The 23,665-nt window shown below is 53.8% G+C and overlaps 1 protein-coding gene across 2 annotated transcripts in view; it reads left to right on the forward strand.

Moving 5' to 3' along the window:
* The first annotated feature begins 2,150 nt into the window (after positions 1–2,150).
* LRRC75A (leucine rich repeat containing 75A) overlaps positions 2,151–23,665 on the forward strand; it is a 50,495-nt gene continuing 28,980 nt past the window's right edge. Inside the window, exon 1 of one of the 2 annotated variants that reach the window (XM_032280169.1) lies at positions 2,151–2,617. In XM_032280169.1, the coding sequence (XP_032136060.1) occupies positions 2,372–2,617 (246 nt within the window). In that variant the 5' untranslated portion in view covers positions 2,151–2,371. The remainder of the gene's footprint in view (positions 2,618–23,665) is intronic. The other variant, XM_032280168.1, reaches the window with a different exon arrangement.

The raw sequence follows: 23,665 nt of genomic DNA on the forward strand, positions 1-23,665 counted from the left end.
TCCCAGTTCTTGGCAGTGTTATTATCACAGCCTGGCAGAGGAAGAACCAGGACTCAAGAGGCCGAAGAGTCGCCTGATACTCAGTGCTCACCAAGTGGTAGGGCTCAGCTCCCTGTGATTTGGGATCCAGCCTCCTGTCCCTACAGCCCACGTGCCTTTACACCCACAAGCAGCGCCCAGGGCTGGGGTCAGAGGCGAGCTTGCACAATTGCTGCTGCCCTGCGTTGGGACCAGGGCGGCCTGTGATCTGCAACAAAGAAGCTCCCCCACGTGCCTTTGCCTTCGCTCTGGCAGCCCCTGGTTGGCTTTGACAACACCATCAGATCCCAAGGCTCTGGTCCCGTACAGGCTGGGCCTGGCAGAGGCGACGGGAGGAAGGCGGGCCAGCAGGGTGTGTCGCTGGGCCTACTGGCAGACACGACTTTGCTTTATTGTACCAGAACTACCCTAGGGACCCCTCTCCAGGGGTGCGAGAGTGAGAACAAGAGAACACAGGAGTTCTTCACACCTCTCCTGTCCAGATCCTTTGAGAGCCTGATGGAAGCAACAGGCCCTCTCTATAAAAGGGCACATACGCAACACAGAAGCCCGCACACAGTTTCCAGGTTCAGCAACCAGCCATCACCCTGCAGAGCCCTGCAAGCAGGCCGGGTCTCAAAGGAGTGTGTATGGGAATCATCCAAGATGCTGGCTAAAAAGGCGGATCCCAGTCCCCACCGAGGAGATTCTCATTCAATAGGTCTAGGGGAGGCCTGGGAGCCTGCATTTTTTTTTCCCATTTATTTTATTGCATTTTAGGTTTTGGGGTACATGTGAAGAACATGCAAAATTGTTGCATAGGTACACACGTAGCAGTGTGATTTCCTGCCTTCCTCCCCATCACCTACATCTGGCATTTCTCCCCTTGCTATCTCTCCCCAGCTCCCCACCCCCCACCGTCCCTCCCCTATTTCCCCCCAACTGACCCCAGTGTGTAGTGCTCCCCTCCCTGTGTCCATGTGTTCTCATTGTTCAACATCCGCCTATGAGTGAGAACATGCCTTGTTTGATCTTCTGCTCTTCTGTCAGTCTGCTGAGAATGATGGTTTCCAGGTTCATCCATGTCCCTACAAAGGACCCAAACTCATCGTTTTTGATGGCTGCATAATATTCCATGGTGTATTCAGGACATAGGTGTAGGCAAGGACTTCATGACCAAAACACCAGGACCTAATCAAACTCCACAGCTTCTGCACAGCAAAAGAAACAATGATTAGAGTGAATCGGCAACCAACAGAATGGGAAAAAATTTTTGCAGTTTACCCATCTGACAAAGGGCTGATATCCAGAATTTACAAAGAACTAAAACAGATTTACAAGGGAGCCTGCATTTTTTTTTTTTTTTTTTTTTTTTTTTTTTTTTTTTTTTTTGAGACAGAGTTTCACTCTTGTTACCCAGGCTGGAGTGCAATGGCGCGATCTCGGCTCACCGCAACCTCTGCCTCCTAGGTTCAGGCAATTCTCCTGCCTCAGCCTCCTGAGTAGCTGGGATTACAGGCACGCGCTACCATGCCCAGCTAATTTTTTGTAGTTTTAGTAGAGACGGGGTTTCACCATGTTGACCAGGATGGTCTCGATCTCTTGACCTCGTGATCCACCCGCCTCGGCCTCCCAAAGTGCTGGGATTACAGGCGTGAGCCACCGCGCCGGGCAGGAGCCTGCATTTTTAACCGGAGCCTCCAACAACTTGGGCGCTGACGCTCAGCGGAACCCACCTTGAGAAACCCGACTCCGGGCCTGAGAGAGCCCCCCGCACTCCCATGCTCCAAACTTTCCCCATCTCGCCCGGCGCACCTTCCCGCACGCTACTGGGGCGCGCGGTGGTGGAAACGTCAGGGGATCCCGGTGAGGATCGACAGAGACTGCCCATTGGGCCTGCCAGCTCCCCTCGCCCCCGCGCCACGGCCCCGGGAAGCGCGGTGCTGCCGCCAATAGGCGGCGCGGCTGCAAGGAGGACGCAGGCAGGGGGCGCCCGGCGGCCCCCAGCCCGGAGCCTAGGGGCGGGAAGGAGCGGGAGCACTCGAGGAGGGAGGCGCACCTCGGCGCGGAGCTCGGGCGCGGGGGCGGGGACCGGGGGCGGGCCGGGCCGGGGCGGGGCCGGCGGGCAGGCGGCGAGCGCCTGGGGAGCGCGCCCGGAGAGCCAAGAGGGAGGAGCGCGGTGATCTCCGACAGCCGCCTGCCCGCCCCCGCGCCGCCCGCGCGCAACAGTTCCCCCAAAGTTGCAGCCCAGGAGGCGGGCGCGCACGGGCGGCCGAGGGGCGGGCGGCCAGCGGGGACGCGGCCTCGAGGCCCAGCGCGGAGAGTCCCGGCGGGCGGCGGCGGCGGCGGCGGCATGGGCACCCGGCAGACCAAAGGCAGCCTGGCGGAGAGAGCCAGCCCCGGCGCCGCGCCGGGCCCCCGTCGCGAACGGCCAGACTTCTGGGCGTCGCTGCTGCTGCGCGCTGGGGACAAGGCGGGGCGCGCGGGCGCGGGGATGCCCCCCTACCACCGGCGCGTCGGCATGGTCCAGGAGCTGCTGCGGATGGTGCGCCAGGGCCGGCGGGAGGAGGCGGGGACGCTGCTGCAGCACCTGCGCCAGGTGAGCTCGGGGAGGGGGCTCAGGGGTGGGGGCGCCGGGCCAGGGAGCGCCCCGCCCCTAACCGAGGAAGCCCGGGGCACTGAGGGACACCGCCCAGGGCCCCATTCTCGGGGATGGAGCCCTGTCTGGCGGCAGGTGCCTCAGCACTCTCGCTGAATTTGGGGCCTCAGGGCAGGGCGGTGGATGGCTGGCCGGGTGAGGCCCGCCGGGCGGGACCTGTTGGCATATTATCCCCGCTGCTCTCCTCCGCAGGCAGAGAAGGAGGCTGGTCTCCGGGGACAGTCAGTGGGAGGGGAGGCAGGGATGCCTGCCTGGTCTGGGCCAGGGCTCTTTTCTTCCTGTCTGCCCACTGGCAGTCACTCCATGCCGAGGGTCCTCAAGGAATGCAGTTATCAGTTGGACCCGGCTTGGCTACCTGAGTGGGAGTCCAAGGGCACAGCCCCAGGGCCAATGCGATTCCAGTCCCTAGGTCCTTCACTCGCCTGGGAGGCATCCTGGATTGTAGTTCAAGGAGGAGACTGTTTCCCCTCCCCTGACTAACTTTGGCAGATCCTCAACCATGAGCCCCTGTGGAAAGCGGTAGAGACAGGGGAGCTGGCTTTAGCGTCCTATGTGACCACCTGGCCAGCAGGAACTTCAGGAGGCTGCCAGGACTCTGCCCTTAGCCTGTGCCTGTCCCATTGGCTAGGGACGCATGTTGCAGAATTTGGCCAGTTCCCTCTGCTTTGGGGCTGCCCTGGGGCTAATGCTGTCACTCACCTCTCTGTGGCTTGTTTTCTTTGCCCAGTTTCTTTGGTGGGGAGAGGAGCATGGCCCATGCCATGAATTTTGTTGAGTATGAGACAGGCAGAGAAATGCAAAGCTGCTCTCCTGCATCACCAAACAGGTTGTCTGGGTCAGGCTTTGGCGGGTAGGCAACCCAGGCCCCATATTCTTGCTAGACTGACCCCATTAGAGGTAGAGTCTACCGTGGATGTCAGAGAGAAAATCTCAGGTGACCTTTCTGAGGTTTTCCAGTTGCTGGTGAAAGAGGCTGTAGGAGCACCTTCCTGGGAGGAGCTTCCAAAATCTAATCATGCCCGCATCCCTCCTGGGTTCTGCTGCACTCTCCCCCACCTTTGTACCTGGTGTGCTCTTACCCTAAAGCCTGTGTCCCCAAGCTGCACACTGCGCAGGGAGAGGCAAGCAGAGATGTGGGGACCTGGGAAGATGTGGGACATCTGCTCCTGCCTCTGCTTTTCCCAACAACCTCCAGAATGATGCCCGAGACGCTGATGGATCCCCATGTGCCTTCTCAGTTGAATCACCAAAGAAAGATGACATTATGCACCACTTAACTTTAGCAGTGTGTATTTCTTTGTCTTTTGAAAATTGGAAAGTGACGTATGGCCTTTATAGTAACTCTTTCACTTTTAAACAGAGTAATGGGTTTTCCAGACCATGGTATCCCATTTGCACACCTTACAGTAAGAAGGTTTTCCTGATCCCATGCTGTTTCCCCGGCCCTGGAATGGGTTCTTTGGGGAATACAGCAGAGCTGGCAAGCACTTCTTGGAGGGTGAAAGACCAGAGTGAAGCTCGCATGATGGAAGGCCACTTGGAGGCCCACAGGAGGAGACTGGACCCAAACTGGGCAGATACTTTGGCAGTCCCTGAAAGGCTGTCCACATCCTGGGGACACTAAGCTTCTTCCTGCCTTGCAGGGGAGTAGATAAGCCCCTGCAGCCCCATGGGTGGCCCTTGAAACAAGAAGCATTTCCTCAGACATCTGCACATGGGTATTGGTGTCCTGGCACCCTCCTCAGCCGGAGGACCCGGAGGGCTGATGAGGGGTGGGAGGGGGCTTATCAAGCTTCCCCGTTTTCTGTGAAAGCAGCAGGTCCTCAGGTTGTGGGCTCGTGTTGGGCTTCCTTGACCACTGGCTGGGGATTCGAGGGCGATGGGCCTGGAGCTGCCCTGTGTGGCCTGGAATGGATGGAGCAGGGCCCCTCCAGGAAGTAGTCATGGGCCTTGAGCAGCATGGGAGTGGAGCACAGGGGTGTTCACATGCCTGTGACAGAGAGGTGGCTTTCTAGGACCCTGAGGCCATTTGGAGGAATGTCCAGCTGGATTTGTGCTATGCACTGAAGTGGCTCTGTCCCCTAAATTGCATTTTCCTTTCCATTCCAGTTTCCTCCTCTAGTCTGAAGGTGGTGATGTTCAGAAAGGGAATGAGCAGCCAGTGAGAGCTATGAGATCACACAGGCCTCACTGGGGTCAGACCGGCGAGAACCTCTTCCTCAGCAAGACAGCCAAGACAGTAAAGACGGGTCTGCAGAGCATGGGGTGCTGAGTTCTGCAGGAATGTCATGCAGGTCCCTGGGGTGGGCGTTAATGAGCAGACACAGAACCAGGGAGGGGCAGCAGCAAGGACAGTAGCCCTCACCCCCATTCACACAGCATGTTCTCCTGTGTTTGATAATGTGAGTTTGGCTGCCAGATTTGTGTATGCCCAGAGCCACATGGCTGGAGGGGACTTGGGAGCCTCCGTTCCTGTGCTCTTAGCCTCTTTGAGTCCTTGATCTTTTTGAGGCTCTGAAAGAGCTACACAGTCTTCCAGACAAATGCACTGACTCATTTGTCTTTACTACCTGGACTCACGCAATCTCACAGGCAATTTCAGAGGGTTCACAAAGCCCCTGAAACACAGACTCCAAGTTCAGAATCTCTGCTCCGGTCTGTACCACCCTTCCTCTTGCTGTGACTTTCTCCAGGCTGGGGATCTAGAAACAGGGACCTCACCCAGGAGCATGTGTGGCAGTTCACGGTGAGCTGATGGATTGTGGCTGCTGGTGCCACTTCTTCTGAATGCCCCTCTTCAGCATCTGAGGTTTGGAGGGCATCTTTCCAGCTTGTCACTTGCTAGAGAGGTATCAAGAGGCCTCATTCAGCACAAACGACCCTGAGCTGTGGCCAGGGGTACAGGCAGGATGCCAGGCAGCTGCCTTGAAGGAACAGAAAGTAATTCCCTTCCCTTTAAGATAAGGGTAATCTGAGAAGAGTCCAGGGCCAAGGATCAAGGAGGCAGCTCACCTTCCGGTCCTCAGTCAGCTGTGGCCTCGGGCCCAGCAGATAACCTCTCTGAGTTGTTTCTTTGTTTCCCAAAGAGGGATCTGGGGTACTGAGCAGAGCAAATGCTACAAAGTGTGTGAAATGGTGTTGGTGCTGCCATTCAAGACACGTTCTCATGGTGACTGTGATAAGAAACGGGAGAATCTGCCTTACTTTGGGTCTGGCCAGGCTGGGGTCAGGGTTCTGGTATTCTTTCTCAGGCCAAGAATTTTTTGGATTCTATCTACCTGGGCAGGGTTCAGGCTGAATCAAAAACTCACTGCACGTTTAGAAGCATCTGGAGCAAGTGCTCGTGGAGTTAAAAGAAGCCAGCTTTTCCCCAGATGTCCTTCCCCATGTCTTGGGCTCAGGCCTGCTGTCTTTAAGGAGCTCTGGAGAAGAAGTAAGATTCCATCATTGACAGAGGGCAAGTGCTAGGCCACCTGGAAGGTGAGCTGTCATCTCTTCAGCCCAACAGTTTCCCTGAGCCCTCAAAATTTTAGACTGAGCTGTCGGCCTGCGTCATGGAGCAGCAGAAAAATGGGTCTGTTTCCCCGAGATCCACCCAGCTGAGGTAGCCCCTGTCTTCATGTTCACCAGCACCCCAGTTTTCCCATGAGGAGGGGCTGATGGGGTTGGTTTACCTGGTCAAGGGGCAAGCAAAGTATGGCACACACCCCTTCACCAGGGCTGTTCCTGTGTTTGCTTGTCTGGGCCCCCCGCAGTGGTGTGGCTAGAGCCTGGATTCCCGGTTCCCTCTGCTGTCTGGGGTGGTGGGGCTGGCTTCACTCTGCACCTGGGAACAAGAGCCACATCAGCTAATGCCAACAAGAACCACTGAGGGCAGGCATCGTGTAATCTCAGCACTTTAGGGGACTGAAGCTGGAGGATTACTTGGGCTCACGAGTTCAAGACCAGCCTGAGCAACATGGCAAAACCCTGAAAATTAGCCAGGCGTGGTGGTCTGGGTCTGGCCCAGACTGGGATCAGGGTTGTGGTATTCTTTCTCAGGAGGATGGCTTGAGCTTGGGAAGCAGAGGTTGCAGTGAGCCAAGATCGAGCCACTGCACTCTAGCCTGGGCCACAGAGCTGGGACCTAAGAGTTTCACTCCTCCTCAAGAGGAGCTGAATAATGGACAAGCACCCGGAGATTCCCTGCAGATGTGGAGCAGCAGATCCTTACTACCTGAAGGCAGAAAGATGAGCATAATGACCTCTGAAGGTCACCTTTTTCCTCCCACTCCCACCTAAGAACACCTCTGTAGGCGAGCAGGCTGGAAAGCTACCAGACACCGAGCAGGGGGCCCCTATGCTGGACCTGCTCTTCCCCCACCTGGAATGCTTTCCTTGTTTCCACTGAATGCACCTTACCTTTCCAGGGCCACCTTCCTGAGCATGTCAGCCGAAGCTCAGAGATCCATATGCCTCTTAGGTCCCACCACACTGGGAGGCATTCAATCCATGCAGAGTATTTCCCTGATGTTCCTTTTGCTTGTCAGATAAGGTGCGTCCTGAGGGCAGAGACCCACCACCACCACTGTTGTCCACCGTATGGTATTGAAAACCCACAGGCTCATGGCATACCTCAGTGAATCTGTGTGCCGTGAAGATGTGTGTATGCGTGTGTCTGCTGCTGTCACCAGTGTGTCCTCAGAAAGCACTTGGATTCCCCAGCTACGGCTGTGCAACTGTGGGCTGATTTACCAGGCTCGTTAGTACTGTCATGAGATGTAGCACGTTTGCTTTCCGTGTGGTTGGATTTCTGGGAGTGATGTCCACAGGGCTTGGCTGTTCCTGGCAGCCTGCCAGGTGGTGGTGTTCTTGGAGAGAGGGGTGGCGTGGTGCCCAGGCTCTGTGGCAGCACGGGATCCCATCCCGCAGGTGCAGTCTAGGGCCTCTGCCAAGGTGGCGGGAGGGGAGCGGAGCCTGATGGGAGAGCCTGGCTCCACTTTCCTGATCAGCTCTTGTGCTGAATCATGTTCATTTCCTCCACAAAGAGAACTCTTCCTTTTTAAAATCCGCTGCTCTTCGCCTGGGCTGGATCAAGGCTTTTCCAGTGATAAAGATGCAGAGGGATTCCTGTGTCAGAGCCTGCTTCATTGGTTTCCAAGGCTGCCAGGGCCACCGGCTAGGGAAATAGCAGCCTCTGTAGTGCTTAGGCATGACTGCCCGGGCTGTAACTGGGCCAGTTACTCTGACTTTAGGGTCTGGTGAGGCAGTGGGAGAGGGTTGGGGGGGGTCCTTTTTTCTGGAACAAATGCCACCTTCTCAGAGATTACCAGAAACTGCTTTGCTGTCTTCAGAAGTTCTAAAGTAGCCTGGTGTCCATCCATGGACCATCAGGGTGGGTGCACCCTCCCCTCCCCCATGTCATTCCATTGCCATGTGTGCTTTTCTGGGGCAGAGGCCATAAAAACTGGCACCCAGGCCGTTTTCAGGAAATCCTTACAGAATGATTGAAACTTCCCATCAGGCACACACTTCCTCCGGCCTCTGTCCCTGGCGTTCTCTCTCAGGAGACGGGGGTTTAGCTCAGACTTCTAGTGTGTTTCTCCTCTGAGCATGGGCCGTGGTATTCCCGCACCCCCCTGTAAACTGGGCTGGATGCTATGACTCCTGCCCTCATCCCTATTCCCTTCCTGCAGGGGAGAGGCTCCTTGAAGAAGGGTCATCCAGACACTAGGGTCTTCTCCAGCTCTCCCATCAGGATGCAGAGGGGGTGGGGTCAGCATTGGAGATTCTCCCCCAACGTGGGGATCCACAGCCAGCCATCTGGCTCCCCTTCCCCACCAAGAGCAGTGCTGCCGGTGCCCTGTGAGAAAACCAGGCATGCGCACCCGCGCGCACACGCACTGCATGCCCTGGCTCCTCCTGGCTCTGTTCTTGCTGACTGTCTTAGTCCTTTCAGGCTGCTATAACAAAATACCATAAACTAGGTGGCTTATAAACAGCAGATGTTAATTTATCACAGTCTGGAGTCTGGAAAGTCCAAGACTGAGGTGCTGGTAGATTCACTGTCTGGTGAGGCTGCTTTCTGGTGATGGTACCCTCTTGCTGCATTCTCACATGGTGTAAGAAATAAAGGGTCTCTCTGGGGCCTCTTTTATATGGGCACTAATCCCGTTTGTGAGGGCTTCAGCCTCATGACCTAATCACCTTCCAGAAGCCCCACCTCACAATGCCATCACCTTGGGGGTTAGCATTTCAACGTATATATTTGGGAGTGGAGAGGAGGGGACGCAAACATTCGGCACTGACTGTCGTATCCTCTCCCATTAAGAGAAACTGGAATGGAGGTAGGAGAGGGCCTAGGCATCTAAAACAGCAGATTCAGCTGCTGTATCTTGGACTCACCGTTACTAAAAGGGCTGGGTGTTCTAAATGAGAACAGAGACCTTGGCATGCCACGCAGGGGCGGGCCTGCCTGCTCTCCTCCCCACCCCACCCCCCAGCCCTGAGCAGTGCCCACGTGGCTCTCCAGGAGCATTTCCCAGCTTTTTTTTTTTTTAACTTTTATTAGCCCAGACTCCTGGCTGCTGCAGCCATATGGAGCTCTGCCGACGGCTGCTGCTCAAAGAGATGTGGCATTTTGATGTTTCTAAGTTTATCTTAACCAGGAGAGACACGGAAGCCCAGCTGAGAGTGGGGAGTGCCCGTGTGTGTGTGTGTGTGTGTGTGTGTGTGTGTGTGTGTGTGAAAGCGCGTACACACGCACACGCCCGGGGGCCACCTCCAGAGCTGCCCCTCACCTCTGCTCAGCCCTGGGTGTCCGCCTGTCTTTCTGTCTCTCTGCCTTCCACTCCCTGTGGCTTTTCTTTGTGTCTCCGTTTCTTTCATTGTCTCTTCCTGCTGTGTGTTTCTCCCGTCCCTGGGTGAGAAGCAGACTCTTGTTCCTCTGCCGGATCTTGGTCAGCTCCCCTCTGCAGCCTCTGCCAGCGGGAAGGTGGGGCAGTGGGGCCATGAGAACTGGAAGTGGTTGGTGGCAGTTGAGAAGAGCACCCTTCTCAATTTGATTGTTCAATTTGATTGTCTGGGTGCCAGCCGGGCCTTGGGCAGGAGGGCAGGCATTAGGGGCACCTCTCCCAGCTGCACATGGCTTTCTAGTCCACAAAGCATTTTCTTGTGTTGATTTTGCTCATTAGGTGGTTTTGCAGAGCTAGCAGGATATTGCTTAAAGTAAAAATGGTGGTTTTTAAAAATATTATAAAAGCAATATACAATTATAGAAAAATGAGGAAATTAGATGAGCAGAACAGAAAAAAAGACAGTATGCATTAATTCATTTATTCAACAATCAAGTTCCTGTGCCCCAAGGCGTCATTCTAGGTACTGGTGATGCCACAGGCAACCCACCAGGAGAAAACCATGGTAGCAACTGTTGCCTTCCCTCCGGGAGGGATGGCAAAGACCCCAGAAGCCAGCACCAGTACAGGTGTGCAGTCTGGCACAGAAAGGAGGCAGGCTTCTCTGGGAGCCCGGAACCCTCAGTTCTGGCCCCAGTGGAAACCCTAACTTGTCCAGTACTTTCCCGTCTCTGGCCTCAGTTTCCCCATCTCCAGAATGAAGGAGTGGTAGGTGAAATGACCCCTGAGGTTCCCTACCAGTGCTGAGATCCCACCACATGCCTGTGGTTTTAGAAATACCCATTCGTTCCTATATGTGGTCAGTTATTTCTTCTAGGCCCTGAGCCAGGTTCACATTCAAGCCCTAAGGTCACCTCCCTTGGCCTCAGCTGGTGCAAGAGCTGGGATGTCCCAGGACAGAGAGGGGACACAGATACCTACCTCCCCAGGTTCTGGGGCTGACCCCCATATGGCCAAGACCAGTCTGTTCATGCTGACCACAGTCCTAGCTGATGGAGGGTAAAAGGCCATGTCACATGGTACCAGGGGCAGAGGCCAGAACCAAGAACCCGTAGATTTTCACACGTGAGCAAAGCCCAGCACTGACAGAGGCCTGAGCTGCCCTGTGCACGGTGAGCCATTCATCTCAGAGCAGTGGGGAGGGAACAAGGCTGGGGCCTGTTTCCAACCTCGGTCAGGTTCTGCTGGGACCACTGCCCATGTGACTCAGTGCCTGGCTCCCTCGCCACCTTTCCACCCACTGTGGGGGCTACCCTGGCCCCTTGCACATCTGGTCTCTCTTCCCTCCCTCCACTTCCCACTCTGCCTTCCTTCTCTGAGTGTCTGCTCTCCATGTTCATCTGGACGGAGCCTGTGCCCACTCCGGCCTCTCTCATGTTCCCAGAGACCCAGACCTGCCAGCCCCAGTGGAGCTTCGGGGCTTTTGACTTGAGAGGGCAAGAACCTTGCCTGGCACCTGACTGCGCTAGTACTTGGTTCTTTTATTCAGCAGACCTCCCTGGGTACCCAAGCAGAGTGGCACCAATTGAGACAAGTAGGGAAGGCAGGGCCGGCCAAGGTGCTCATTTCTAAAAGGGCTCAGAGCAGCCGCCGATGCCATAGAGCACTGGTGAATGACTGCAGGGCTGGTCATGGTCAGATTCCAGGTCTGCCATTGCCTCTGGCCATGGGGGCCTGCACAGGTGCAGGGCTGGCACCAATTGGGACAAGTAGGGAAGGCAGGGCCGGCCAAGGTGCTCATTTCTAGAAGGGCTCAGAGCAGCTGCTGATGCCATAGAGGACTGCTGAGTGACTGCAGGGCTGGCCATAGTCAGATTCCAGGTATGCCATTGCCTCTGGCCGTGGGGGCCTGCACAGGTACAGGGCACGGCACACACTGGCTGCTGGGCAAACTCCTTTCCTTAATGGGGCTCAGGTGGACACAGGCACTAGGCCCAGGAGCTTTGGGAGCTCAGTCTTCCCCACTTCCTAGGTGGGCTTGGCCTCACCTGCTCTGCCAGCTCCTCCTGGCGGCCCTGGTCCTCAAGACTGTCCCTCTCCTGCCCAATTGGCCTTCGCATGGCCCTCAGCCCAGGTCTTTCCCAGAGCATGCCAGGGACCTGTGGAAAGTACCCCCAGCTATCTTGGGACCCCCTGTAGTGCCCCCTCTGGGCACCTTCCCACCCCACAGCTGCTGTCCCCATGGAGCCTCCACCCACAGATACAGGTGCCCAGGAGGCTTGCAGGACACCCCTTGCCCACTGAGGGAGCCAGCACTTTCAGCCCAGGAAGTCTGTGACGGCCCCCACCCCCACCACACTGCCCTTAGTTTCTGTCTATGCAGTCACGGCCTCCTGGAGCTCTGGGTTTAGGCCTTCCACAGCAGCAGGGGGCAGGAGTGGAGTGGGTTTCTCTCCCTTGGTGCTGGGGGCAGGTGAGGGCCCAAGAGAGCCTGCCCCACACCTGGCGTAAGAGTCAGAATTCCTGCCCTGGACCAGGACCTCCCAGCACTTATCATGCACCTTTCCTATGGGGACCGGGGAGTCCTCTGTGGGTGCAGACTATGGAAAAGGCTGTGTTGTAGATGGTGGGGGGTCAGGGGAACAGGAGCTGCAGGTGCTCCTAGGGAGGGAGGGCTCAGCGGTAGGCTGGGCATCTGGAAACAAAACCTCTTTTTCTGATTTCTTCCTGGTAAATGGTCAGCCTGGAGGTCCCCCCAACTCCGCTCCCCACTGCCTGGAGGCCCCATAGCTCAGATGCAGGATGAGGACAAGCACAGACAGGGCTCAGGGAGGAGACATGTCTCCCCCACTCTGCTGAATGCCAGGGCCATCTCGCCCACCCACAGACACCTGCCAGGCCATTGTAGGGGAGGGCAGGGGGTAGCCAGCGAATCCTTCTGCACTGAACCTGCTAGGGCCCAGGTGTGGGAAGCTTCAAGCTCTGCATTCCTATGGAAGGGCCTACAGTGGACTCAGCATGACAGTGAGATACTCCCGAGATTGGCTTATAATTTCCTACTTAAGGCTCCTAATGTCTTCCCATGGGGATGTTACTTCCTGTATTAGTCAAGGTTCTCCAGAGAAACAGAACCAAGGGGAGATTTACATGTATAAACACATAAAGTTGACTATCACACTTCCTATGATTGGGCAGGAGAGAGCAGGGGCCGTATAGGAGGAAGCGTGGAGGGGCTCTTGTTCCACCTGGCACAGGTAGGTGCTGGTACCCAGTGCAGTCCTGTTGCCTTGTAACAGGCTACCTAGCCACCTTGTACATTGTGGTCTCACCGGCTCTCTCCTGGCAATGGTCCTGGCTCGCTGGCATCAGATGACAGGCAGCGCTGAGGCTCTAATATCCTTAGAGGGCCCAGGGGCCTGGATCTGCCTCTGCCCCCTCCCTTCCTAGAGGAAATGGCAGCAGGAGGGGTCCACAGCTCCTTTGGTGAAAAGGCCTGCTGCAGTCAGAGATGAGATGTTCGGCAGAGGCACACACAGCCCATAGACAGGGAGTGGTCTGTGCAGGGTCACACAGGACTGGAACCAGGTTCCTGATTCCCAAGTCCTGGTCCCACCCAGTGGTCCCTGGAGAAGTATTGGAAGTGAGGCCTGGGCCTGTCCCAGTGAAAAACTTGGTATTTTCTGAGCTTCCTCAGGTTGGGACAGGTGGCCTGGGTTCTCTCATCACAGGCAGGGTGGAAGAGGGGTTCTGGGGCACAGAGGACCTGTGCTGCCCCTTCACATGGCCAGGGGTAGGGGATGGTTTCGAGATGATTCAAGTACATTACACTTATTTTGGACTTTATTATTATTACCTTGTAATATAATGAAATAATTATACAACTCACCATAATGTAGAATCAGTGGGGGCACTGAGCTTGTTTTCCTGCAACTAGATGGTCCCATCTGGGAGTGATGGGAGGCTGTGAGAAATCATCAGGTATTAGATTCTCATAAGGAGTGTGCAACCCAGCTCTCTCACGTGTGCAGTTTACAGTAGGGTTTGTGCTCCTGTGAGAGCCTAATGCTGCCACTGCTCTGACAGGAGCTCAGGCGGGACGCTGGCCCGCGGTTCACCTCCCGCTGTGCAGCCTGCTTCCTCACAGGTCACAGACTGGTACTGGTCTGTGGCCTGGGGGTTCGGGACCCCTCCTCCATGTGACACTTTTTCAGTAGTTTATTTCTTAGAGTCAGATGTTGAGACGGTGTGGCTATGACAACAATGACCTGGTGCTGGAGGAAGCAGAGAGCAGGACCATGACCTGAAGAGGTGTTCCTGGCAAGGGGCAAGCTTCATGAGCACGCTGCTTCCATGTTAGATCTTGGCTACAGCTCTGCTGCTGACAGCCCAGGAAAACCAAGAACTTGGGGGTGTAGCGGCCATTCGGTGAGTGAGTCAGGTCACTCAGGGACGCCTAGCACCTTGGTTTCCTTCCTTGAGGTGGAATGTGGCTTCTAGCCCACAGAGTGTCTTTATGAGAAGTAGAAGGTTAGGTGCGGGGCCAGCGTCAAGGCTCGGTGAGTTCATACACCCTTGCACAGTGCATGCCCTGCACAGCTGTACTTGGCAGCCTTGGTGAGGGTGCACAGAAGTTTAGTCTTTATCAGCTGAGCCCTTTAAGAAGCCTTAGGCCTTCTCCCATGACTCTTCTCGGGCACAGCCTTCTCAAATCACCTGAGGCAGCGAACTGTGAAACACCTGCCAGAACTTGGCATCTGCCTTTCAGCCAGGTACTTGCTCTCTTTCTCTTGAATCAAGGAGCTGAAGCAATTGGGCATCTTCTGGAAAGTTCCAGCTCAGGCTGGGCATGGTGGTTCATGCCTGTAATCCCAGCAATTTGGGAGGCCAAGGCTGGCGGATCACCTGCGGTCAAGAGTTCGACACCAGCCTGGCCAACATAGTGAAACCCAGTCTTTACTAAAAATACAAAAATTAGCTGGGTATGGTGGCCCACGCCTGTCATCCCAGCTACTCAGAAGGCTGAGGCAGGAGAATCACTTGAACCCAGGAGGCAGAAGTTGCAGTGACCAAGATTGCACCACTGCACTCCAGCCTGTGCAACAGAGCAAGGCTCTGTCTTAAAAAAAAAAAAGAAAAAGAGAAAGTTCCAGCTCAACACCCCTGCCTCTCAAAGAGCATCAGACAGAATCTAAGACAACCTGAGTGGATCTGGACTCACCTAGTCAGGGACACCAAGGGCACCAGCAGGGGCATCAGGGTGTCCTTGTTGGGCTCCCGTGAACCCCGGACCCTGCAGTATCCCAGGGGTCCAGGATTCTTCTTGAGTTTCCCAGACTCTTTACATCCTCGCCTCTAACAGTTCTGGGGGAATGAGGTCTGGGTGCTCCCCACCCCGGTAAGTAGCTTCCACTCCTCCAAGCTTAGTCCTTCCGTCGATTTAGTTTTTCCTAGGACATGCCAGTCCTCTGAACCTTTTATGATTCTCAGCTGCAGACTTATATTTTCCACAGCCTTCTAGAATTATAGAGTTTCAGAATAAAAACAGTCTTAGGCAGGGTTCTCACTGGTGGGGTTTCCAGACAGCTGTCAGCCCAAGACAGACCAACAGGAACTCAGAGGGGTTGGTTTGGGACATGGAAACTCAGACACGAAAGAGAATAAGTTACCTGTTCCAAGAATTCCCATCTCTCCAGAAAGGGTCCAGCAGGGCGAGGCAAATAGAAATGGTTTTGATGTCACATGTTTCAGGGAGAGGCCAGTCCATGAGCCAGACCCAGAAAAGGGCTCTCTGAGGGTAATGGGGACACAGTGTGGGGAGGGACTTTGGGCTGGAATTAGACTGTTTTAGAAAATGGGAGGCCGGGCACGGTGGCTCACTCCTATAATCTCAGCACTTTGGGAGGCAGGCAGATCATCTGCAGTCAGGAGTTCAAGATCAGCCTGGCCAACAGGGTGAAACCCCATCTCTACTAAAAATACAAAAATTAGCTGGGTTTGGTGGCATGTGCCTGTAATCCCAGCTATTTGGGAGGCTGAGGCTGGAGAACTGCTTTAACCTGGAAGGCGGAGGTTTCCTTGAGCTGAGATGATGCCACTGCACTCCACTGCACAGCCTGGGCAACAGAGAGAGAGTCGGTCTCAAAAAAAAAAAAACAAGAAAGAAAAAAAGAAAAAGAAAATGGGCAAGAGGTGGAGTGTGGGCAGCTGGTTGGGGACCTGAGAGCAGGTATGCAGCTGTGCTTTGAGGGAAGGAGTCCACCAAGGGAGACCCTCGGATGGGATCAGGGTCACTGGGTAGAGAGAGAGGCCTAGGATGCCGGCAGGAAGCTCAGGGCCTTTGGCAAGCCCATGCTGTTGGCCATCTTGCGTCACCCACCTCTACTCCCACCCCCAGCTCCAGCCCCTTCCCTCTCAGTCTTCCTCGAAGCTGTGAACAAACTCAGTGACCACTGAAAAACCATAGGCCCCTCCCAGCTCTGAGGATACCACCCCACCCCATCCCCTCCTCTGCACCCTGGAAGGCTCACTGATTTTCCACCTGGAAACAGAATCAGGCCCTGAGGACCAGGGCCCTAAGATGGGAACGATTCTGCCTAGCTGAGGGGTCTGGGCAGCCCCTTGGTGTTCCTCCCAGCTCCTGCTAGGAAGAAAGGCCCCTGGAAGGGCATCTGTGGCTCCCTTCCTGGGCCGGCTCCTGCCCTCCCCACAGCACAGAGCGCATTTTGGAAAGATCTTGGGGAAAGTGGCCAAGCATGGAGAGGTGGAAGAGCACAGGCAGAGCCTCACCCCTGGCCACAGCTGTGGATCCTGCAGCCCTCCTCCTCTGTCCCGCCCGCTCTCCCCTTCCTGCTTGAAGTTGAGAGCTAGCTGGATTGGAGCTGGATTCCTCATCCAGCATGACTCATTGCTCACCCAGAGGGAGGGCAGCAAGAGGTCTGAGTCCAGATTCTTGGAGGTCTGGCCTTGGCTTTGGCCTTACCTCTGACCTAGAGATTTAAAGTGGTAAAGACCCTTAGCTTGTGATGGTAACTTTATGTGTCAGCCTAGCTAGGCTGTGACTAGTATTTGGGTCAAATACTAGTCTAGATGCTGTTGTGAAGTTATTTTTCAAATGTGATTAACATCTGAGGCTGGGTGTGGTGGCTTATGCCTATAATTTCAGCACTTTGGGAGACCCAGGTAGGTGGACCACTTGAGCTCAGGAGTTCAAAACCAGCCTAGCCAACATGGTGAAACGCTGTCTCTACTGAAAATACAAAAATTAGCCAGGCATGGTGATGGGCACCTGTAATCTCAGCTACTCTGAAGGCTGAGGTAGGAGAATCACTTGAACTTGGGGAGGCAGAGGTTGCAGTGAGCCAAGATCGAACCACTGCACTCCAGCCTGAGCGAGACCTAGACTCCGTCTAAAAAATAATAATGTGAAATCAGTAGACTTGGAGTAAAAACAAAAGCCAAATAAAACCAGGTGCAGTGGCTCACACCTGTAATCTCAGCCCTTTGGGAGGCCACAGTGGGAGGATCGCTTGAGGCCAGGAGTTCAAGACCAGCCTGGGCAAACAAAGCGAGACTCCATTTCTACAAAAAAAATTTTTCTTGTTGTTTTTTTTGGAGGGACAGAGTTTCACTCCGTCACCCAAGCTGGAGTACAGTGGCACAATCTCGGCTCACTGCAACCTCCGCCTCCTGAATTCAAGTGATTCTCCTATCTCAGCCTCCCAAGTAGTTGGGATTACAGGCACGCACCACTATGCCCAGATAATTTTTGTATTTTTAGTAGAGAGGGGGTTTCACTATGTTGACCAGGCCGGTCTCAAACTCCCGACCTCAGGTGATCTGCCCTCCTCAGCCTCCAAAAGTGCTGGGATTACAGTCGTGAACCACTGCACTCAGCCTATTTCTACAAAAGATTTTTCAAAATTAGCCAAATGTGACTGCACACACCTGTAGTCTCAGTTATTCAGGAGTCTGAGGCAGGAGGATCAGCTTCCCAAATATCTGGGGCTATAGGAGTACAGAAGTTCCAGGCTACAGTGAGCTAGGATCACACCACCACACTCCAGCCTGGGTGACAGAGAGACTCCATCTCAAAAGCATAAATAGATCAAAGCTGATTACTTTCCATAATATGGGTGAGCCTCATTCAATCAGTTGAAGGCTCCAAGAGAAAAGAGAGGTCCCCGAGGAAGAAGGAAGTCTGCCTCCAGACTCCAGACAGCACTGCCAGCTCCTCCCTGGGTCCCCAGCCTCCCAGCCTACCCTACCGATTTCAGACTTGCCAGCCCCCACAATCATGTGAGCCAATTCCTTAAAATAAATCAATTCCTTCCTCTCTCCACACACACACATCTAATTGGTTCTGTTTCTCAGGAGAACCCTGGCTAATGCTTAATTTCCAAGGGTTCGTAGAGGCAGAGTCAGAAATTTCTAGGGACTCTGGAGCCCCCCAACCCTGCCACTGGCTCACTGTATGAGACAACCTTCCAGCCCCCAGCTCTTCACCCTGAGAAATGGGCTGTTCCCGTCAAGGCTCTCGTGCTTGGAACTCAGGTTTTTTAGGGAGCCAGAAGGATCCTCTAAGTCATTCCTCTACCTCTTTGCTATTGTACCTGCAAATCCTTTGAGGATGAACAAAACGTTTCATTTCACTTGGACAAAATTTATTATAGAGAGGGACAAATGGACCTAAATGCATTCGCCAGAAGGTATAAACAACCCGTTCAGATTATTTTCCAAGCAGAGAGATTAGGAGGGCGCTGGGATGGATGATAGAGTGCTGAGAATTCACGGAATGTAGGGGCCTGCGGACCTCAGAGACCATCTGGTCCCAGACGTACTGCAGAATCCCAGTCCCACAAGAGGTCCCGGCGAAGCAGGGGAGGGGCTTGGGAAATAAATCTGGGAAATACTGCAAATGCCACCACCCTTTTGGAGTCATAAAACAGTGGCTGAAATGTCCAGTAGGAAAAGGAAAATGGTTATTTGTTGAATTCTTTGTGTTTCAAACCTATTTGGTCCAAGTTCCTCTCCTGCTGCTCTCTCCCACCCCCTCTTTGGAAGAATGAACAGTGCAGCCTTCTCATTTGCAGGTGGGGAAGCTGTGGTGTAGGAGCATGGCTTGCCCGGGACCACACAGTGACTTAGGGTCTAACCCAGGTCTTTGTCCCCCACCCTCAGCCACGTGTGGGCAGAGCCATGACCATGGAGGAGCAGACAAAACCCTCCATGTGGCTTGATACGCCTCCTCGATCACTTTAGAGTTTTCTAAACAGAAAGCATCCTTTTGATATTTATTTGTTGCTAAAGCCATTTTTTGGATTTTAATTAAGTTACTCTTGGCAACGGCTGGGCATCTGTTTCCAGAGGTCTGTTTCACACAGAGGGTGTCATTTCTTAAGACTTAAAAGTTAAAACACAAACAACACACAGTCATGAAGCCCCTTGCTGAGCAAAGCTGCCAAACATTGCTGACTCCTGCTGGGCAAGGCAGACTTGATGGCAAGACTTGTCACCATTGAGGAGGGCCAGCCTGCCGCGGTGCCTGGCTTCAAAAACCTGTGAGGGCCATGTGGCCTTGGACGGGTGGGAGAGTCATGAGCTGCCCCTGGGCCCTGAGGTGGGACCAGAGAACCCCAGTCTTTACCTCTCATCCCTCAGACAGCCTGGGCAAGTCTGGTGGAGGGGGGCGTGGGAGCCAGTGACCCCCCCACACACCAGCAGCTTCTTGGCTTGGACCTCTGCAGAGCAGAGCCCTCCCTGGCAGCATCTGGCTGACTTAAGTCAGCTGGGTGCTAATGGCCACCTGCTTGGGTACCAAACTCACAGGCCTGTGGGAGTGGCGGGCACCAAACCAGGGTGCCCTCGAGAGGCAACCCCCAAGACTGGGACCAGGAGCCAGGCCATGCCCACCTTAGACATCAGCAGGAGGGTGAGGAGGCCTCACCTTCAAACAGGGTTCCCACGCTGTCGAGTGGTTTTGTTAGCAGGAGGGGATGTAGCGGTTGCTGTTACTACTTTTGCTAGTCTGCTTTGCTTTGGTGTCTTCCAGGCCTGAGCAGTGTGCCTCTGGACATTAACTGCATAGTCCTTCCTCTCCAGCCGTGCTGATGTTCCCCACCCCCAACTCTGCAGGGCACCCACCTCATCTGCATGATCTGTCCTTGGTATTCTTGGGGCACACACACACAAAGTACTTACAACTACTTGAATTTTCTCAATGAATATTCAATATATATTGAAGTGGAAAATTTTAAACCGAGTGTTTCCTTAAGCATTTAAGTTTAACATGCCAATTTCATTATTCCACTCACGAATCTAGTCCATTTAAATAACCATGTTCAAGGGTAGGGGGTTTATAACTTAAGTCATTAAATTTCTTTAAATATCTTGATGTGATTTTATAAATTGAACCTAACCAGTATTCTTAAGTCTATAAATACTCATCCTAAGAAGCAGGACTTTCTCAGGTTCCTAAACAGTTCTTAAAATTTAATAAGTTAAGCTGATAAATATGATGACTATTCTCTGAAACATTTCAAAATGGTTACAAACTTGGTCGAATCCTCTTCCGGTGTCCTGCTTAAAATCATAAGCTTAAAATCAACCACTCAATTGCCCATTTTAAATGGGGATTGGAAGGCCAATCTCTTAGACACTCTGATGTGCCTAATTCTCTTGAACATGACAAATGTGTGAAACACCAGATTTCCATATGCCTCAGCGTATTAAGACTCACTTTCCTCCAGCACCGCCCTGCGTAGCTGTGGCACTTTGGGGATAAAGGCGTCTTGTTGCTGCTGCACTGAGGAGCGATGCCCCCTCTGGAGCAGTCAGGCCCACTGGAGCTGCTTCTGCTTTTGCACCCCACGTGCCCCTCCAGGAGGGAGTCTCAGCCCTGGTCTTAAAACTCCATCACCAAACACCTCCTCCCCTTCCGCCATCTCTGCAGCTTCATAACTGTGTAGGTTCTTTTTGTTGCTTCTTTTTTTTTCTGCGTTCCTTCCCGGTTACTCTCACCAAGCTCCACGTCTTGTAGCCACTTAGTGGCACCTCCTTGGATGCCAGGGTCCTGTATCCTGGGCCATGCTGATGAGAAGAGTCACAGGGGGCTGGAGGGCAACCCTTAGTGGCCACTTCCCTTATGGTCCAGAAATCCTGCCTCAGCAGTGCCGACCGATGAGTATTTCTCCTCAGCTTGTATCCTTCCAATGACGGTGAGCTCACCACTATTTTTTTATTATGATAAAATATACGATCATAAAAGGTGCCATTTTAACCATTTTAGGTGCATGGTTCAGTGGCATTAAGCACATTCACATTGGCAGCCGTCACCATCCTCCATCTCCAGAGCTCTTTCATCTTCCCCAAACTGAAACTCCCTACCCATCCAACACAAATTCCCCCTTCCCCAGTCCCAGCAACCAGCATTCTACCTTCTGTCTGTGAATCTGAGTGCTCTGAATGATTAGATACTCTTGGTCCCTCATATAAGTGTCCTCGTGCAGCATTTGTCTTCTCGTGCGCAGCTTATTTCTCTTCCTGGAGTGTCTTCCAGCCTCATCCTTGTCGTGGCCACGGTCGGCATTTCCTTCATCACCTGTTTGTAAAGGTTCTTTCCCGTATTGAGCTGAGAACCACCTTGGGGGTCCTGTGGGAAGCATTTCTGACTAGCACAGCCCTGCCCTGGGAGCAGACAGCAAAGGAGAGTGTGTCAGGGGTGCATGTACCCACAGAGCTCCAGGCTGGCAGAGACAGCAAATTGATTTCTGGCAGGAACGTCCTTGGTTGCCCACAGCTGTGCTCTTGGCTCAGGTCCGCAGCAGTGGAAGAAGGGAGGGGTCCCGGCCACTGGTCTTGATCTCTTCTCCCTTTTGCCTGGTATGCCCCCAGGAAAAATGCCACCCCCTTCTTGATCCAATCTGGTGCATCCATTTCCTGGGGCTGCTGCAACAAATGACCACCGGCGAGTGACTTGGGATCACAGAAACGTATTCTCTCACAGTGTGGAGACCAGAAGTCAGCTCAGGGTCGGCAGGGCCGCATTCCATCCACAGATTCCAGGGAGACTTCACTCTTTCCCCTTCCAGCTTCCAGTGGTTGTGGCCACGTTCCTCCCTTCTCTGCCCCACCTGCACACTGCTGCCTTCTCTGTGTCTCTTGTACGAACACTTGTTTCGGATTCAGGGCCCACCTGGAAAACCAGGGTCATCTCATCTCAAGGTCCTTAAGGTAATCATGTCTGTGAAGGCCCTTTTCCCAGGGAGGTCACATTCACAGTTTCTGGGCACAAGCACATGGGCCTGTCTTTTAGGGGCCACCATTCATCCCACTGCATCCTGTATCTGTTTCTCTCATTCGGTGCATAGGTCGCTGCCCGGCATCACTTCCTTCCCTGTGGCACATGGGGAAAAGAGGAAATCTCCCCTGGAATCCCTAGAGGGAGTGTAGCTCTGCAGATACCCTGATTTCAGATTTCTGGTCTCCAAAACTATGAGAGAATACAGCTGTTGTTTACGACTCTGTCCTTCTTCTTATGAGGCCATTGTCTTCCTAGAGAAGCAAGTCTTCTCTGTGCCCAGCTCCTTAACTCTGGGATGTCCCAGCTTGTCTCTCTGGGGGCTTCCTCAGGCTGCATTTCCCTAATAGCACCTGACATTTCCCTTCCCTCCCCTGGGTGTCCCCCAGAGGCAAGCAGGAATGTCACGGGGAAGAGGACAGGAGCCCTGGCACCCAGCTGAGGCCTGGCATCCCCCAGGCTTGACCCTTCCTTAGCAGCGGCTGCCACTGATGTGCTAGAGCGAGGAGGGGGAGCAGCCTGGTTCTGCTTCCTGCTTGCCCCCTGGACTCTAATTAATTTCCTTCTGGTGGACTGTGTTTGATTACACCCTCATTAAGCAGCTTTGCACATGCGGGCCCTGGTGGTTTCAATATTGAAGCCATCTACCTTTGATGGTTAATATTCAGCGCCTGCTGCATTCTCCCTTCCCCGGCTCTGTTGTTGCAGAAACTGTGGAGTCATGCCTGGAGGAGAGAGACAAATGAAAGCTAATTTCCCGTGGGGCCTTCCTTCTGGGAATGGGGTTAAAAATGAATTTAAGAGGGAAGGGGGGAGTTGAGGTTTAAAATAGAGTGTAGCTGGCAGCCTCCTCTGTGGCTTCTCCTAGCTTTCCCCTAAGACACCTAAGACGACGCACCAAAAAAAGACAAACACTCAGCGCACTGGAAACAAAGACAGGTGGGCAGTCTGAGAGGAGCCTCCTCGCTGCTAGACACGTGGAGCAGGGCCAAGAACGACACCATCCGGGCTTCCCCAGGAATCTGAGACCTCCGGAAGGAAGGAAAGAAGCCACTCTCTCCCTTAGTCTGAAGACTGTGCCAATCATAAAGCCAAGCAACTGGTCCTGTACGATGCAAGTGACAATTTGGAGGTAGAAGGAGGGCTCTGTCACTCCCCTCTCCCCTCATCCTCTCCCTTGCCTCTGTCTGCATCCATTCAGAGACAGCAACTCCCAAGGCAGGAAGAGAGAGCATCTGAGAAGTCCATTGCAGCCGGTGGGCTTGTCCAAGGCCAGAAAGTGTCCTGAACATACAGACATTGTTATAGATTTCTGTGGACTTCACTGTTGTGTCAGAGATTCAGGCCATGAAGTGGGTGAAGCTGTCCCTTCTCAAGGTCAGGGTCACATAAGCACAGTGCCTGAGAGTCTGCAAGCCAGAGCCTGAGAGGTGAACTCAGCCCCCACCCAAGGAGGCCATCACGGGGACAAGGATGTGCTAATAGATGTGGTGTCACTAGATCTCGGCCTCTTCAAGAGTGAGCAAGCTGGGGAGGAGGGAAGCCTGAGCATAGGATAGATACCCCGGAACCGGAACCCCAATCTCTGAAAATGATCTACAGCAGCATCCAGAAGTGATGAACTTTGTGGGAAAAGAATGAAAGGCCACCCAAAGAGGCCAAGCTTAGAGAAAAGAAAACCAACAGGATGAGACGAAGGGGAAGATTAACAAGCAAAATAAGAATTGCAAGGAAATGAAATGCTAGCCGACTTGCAATCCTTCTTGGGGGCAGTGAGAGTTGTGATGATGAATGTGAAATCAGTGATGTGGAAGGCAAACTGGGAACCCTGGATGGACGTGTATCATGCACAGAATACCC

Source organism: Sapajus apella, unplaced genomic scaffold (assembly GCF_009761245.1).
Source record: "Sapajus apella isolate SASKATOON/1434 unplaced genomic scaffold, GSC_monkey_1.0 scaffold12, whole genome shotgun sequence".
Taxonomy (NCBI): domain Eukaryota; kingdom Metazoa; phylum Chordata; class Mammalia; order Primates; family Cebidae; genus Sapajus; species Sapajus apella.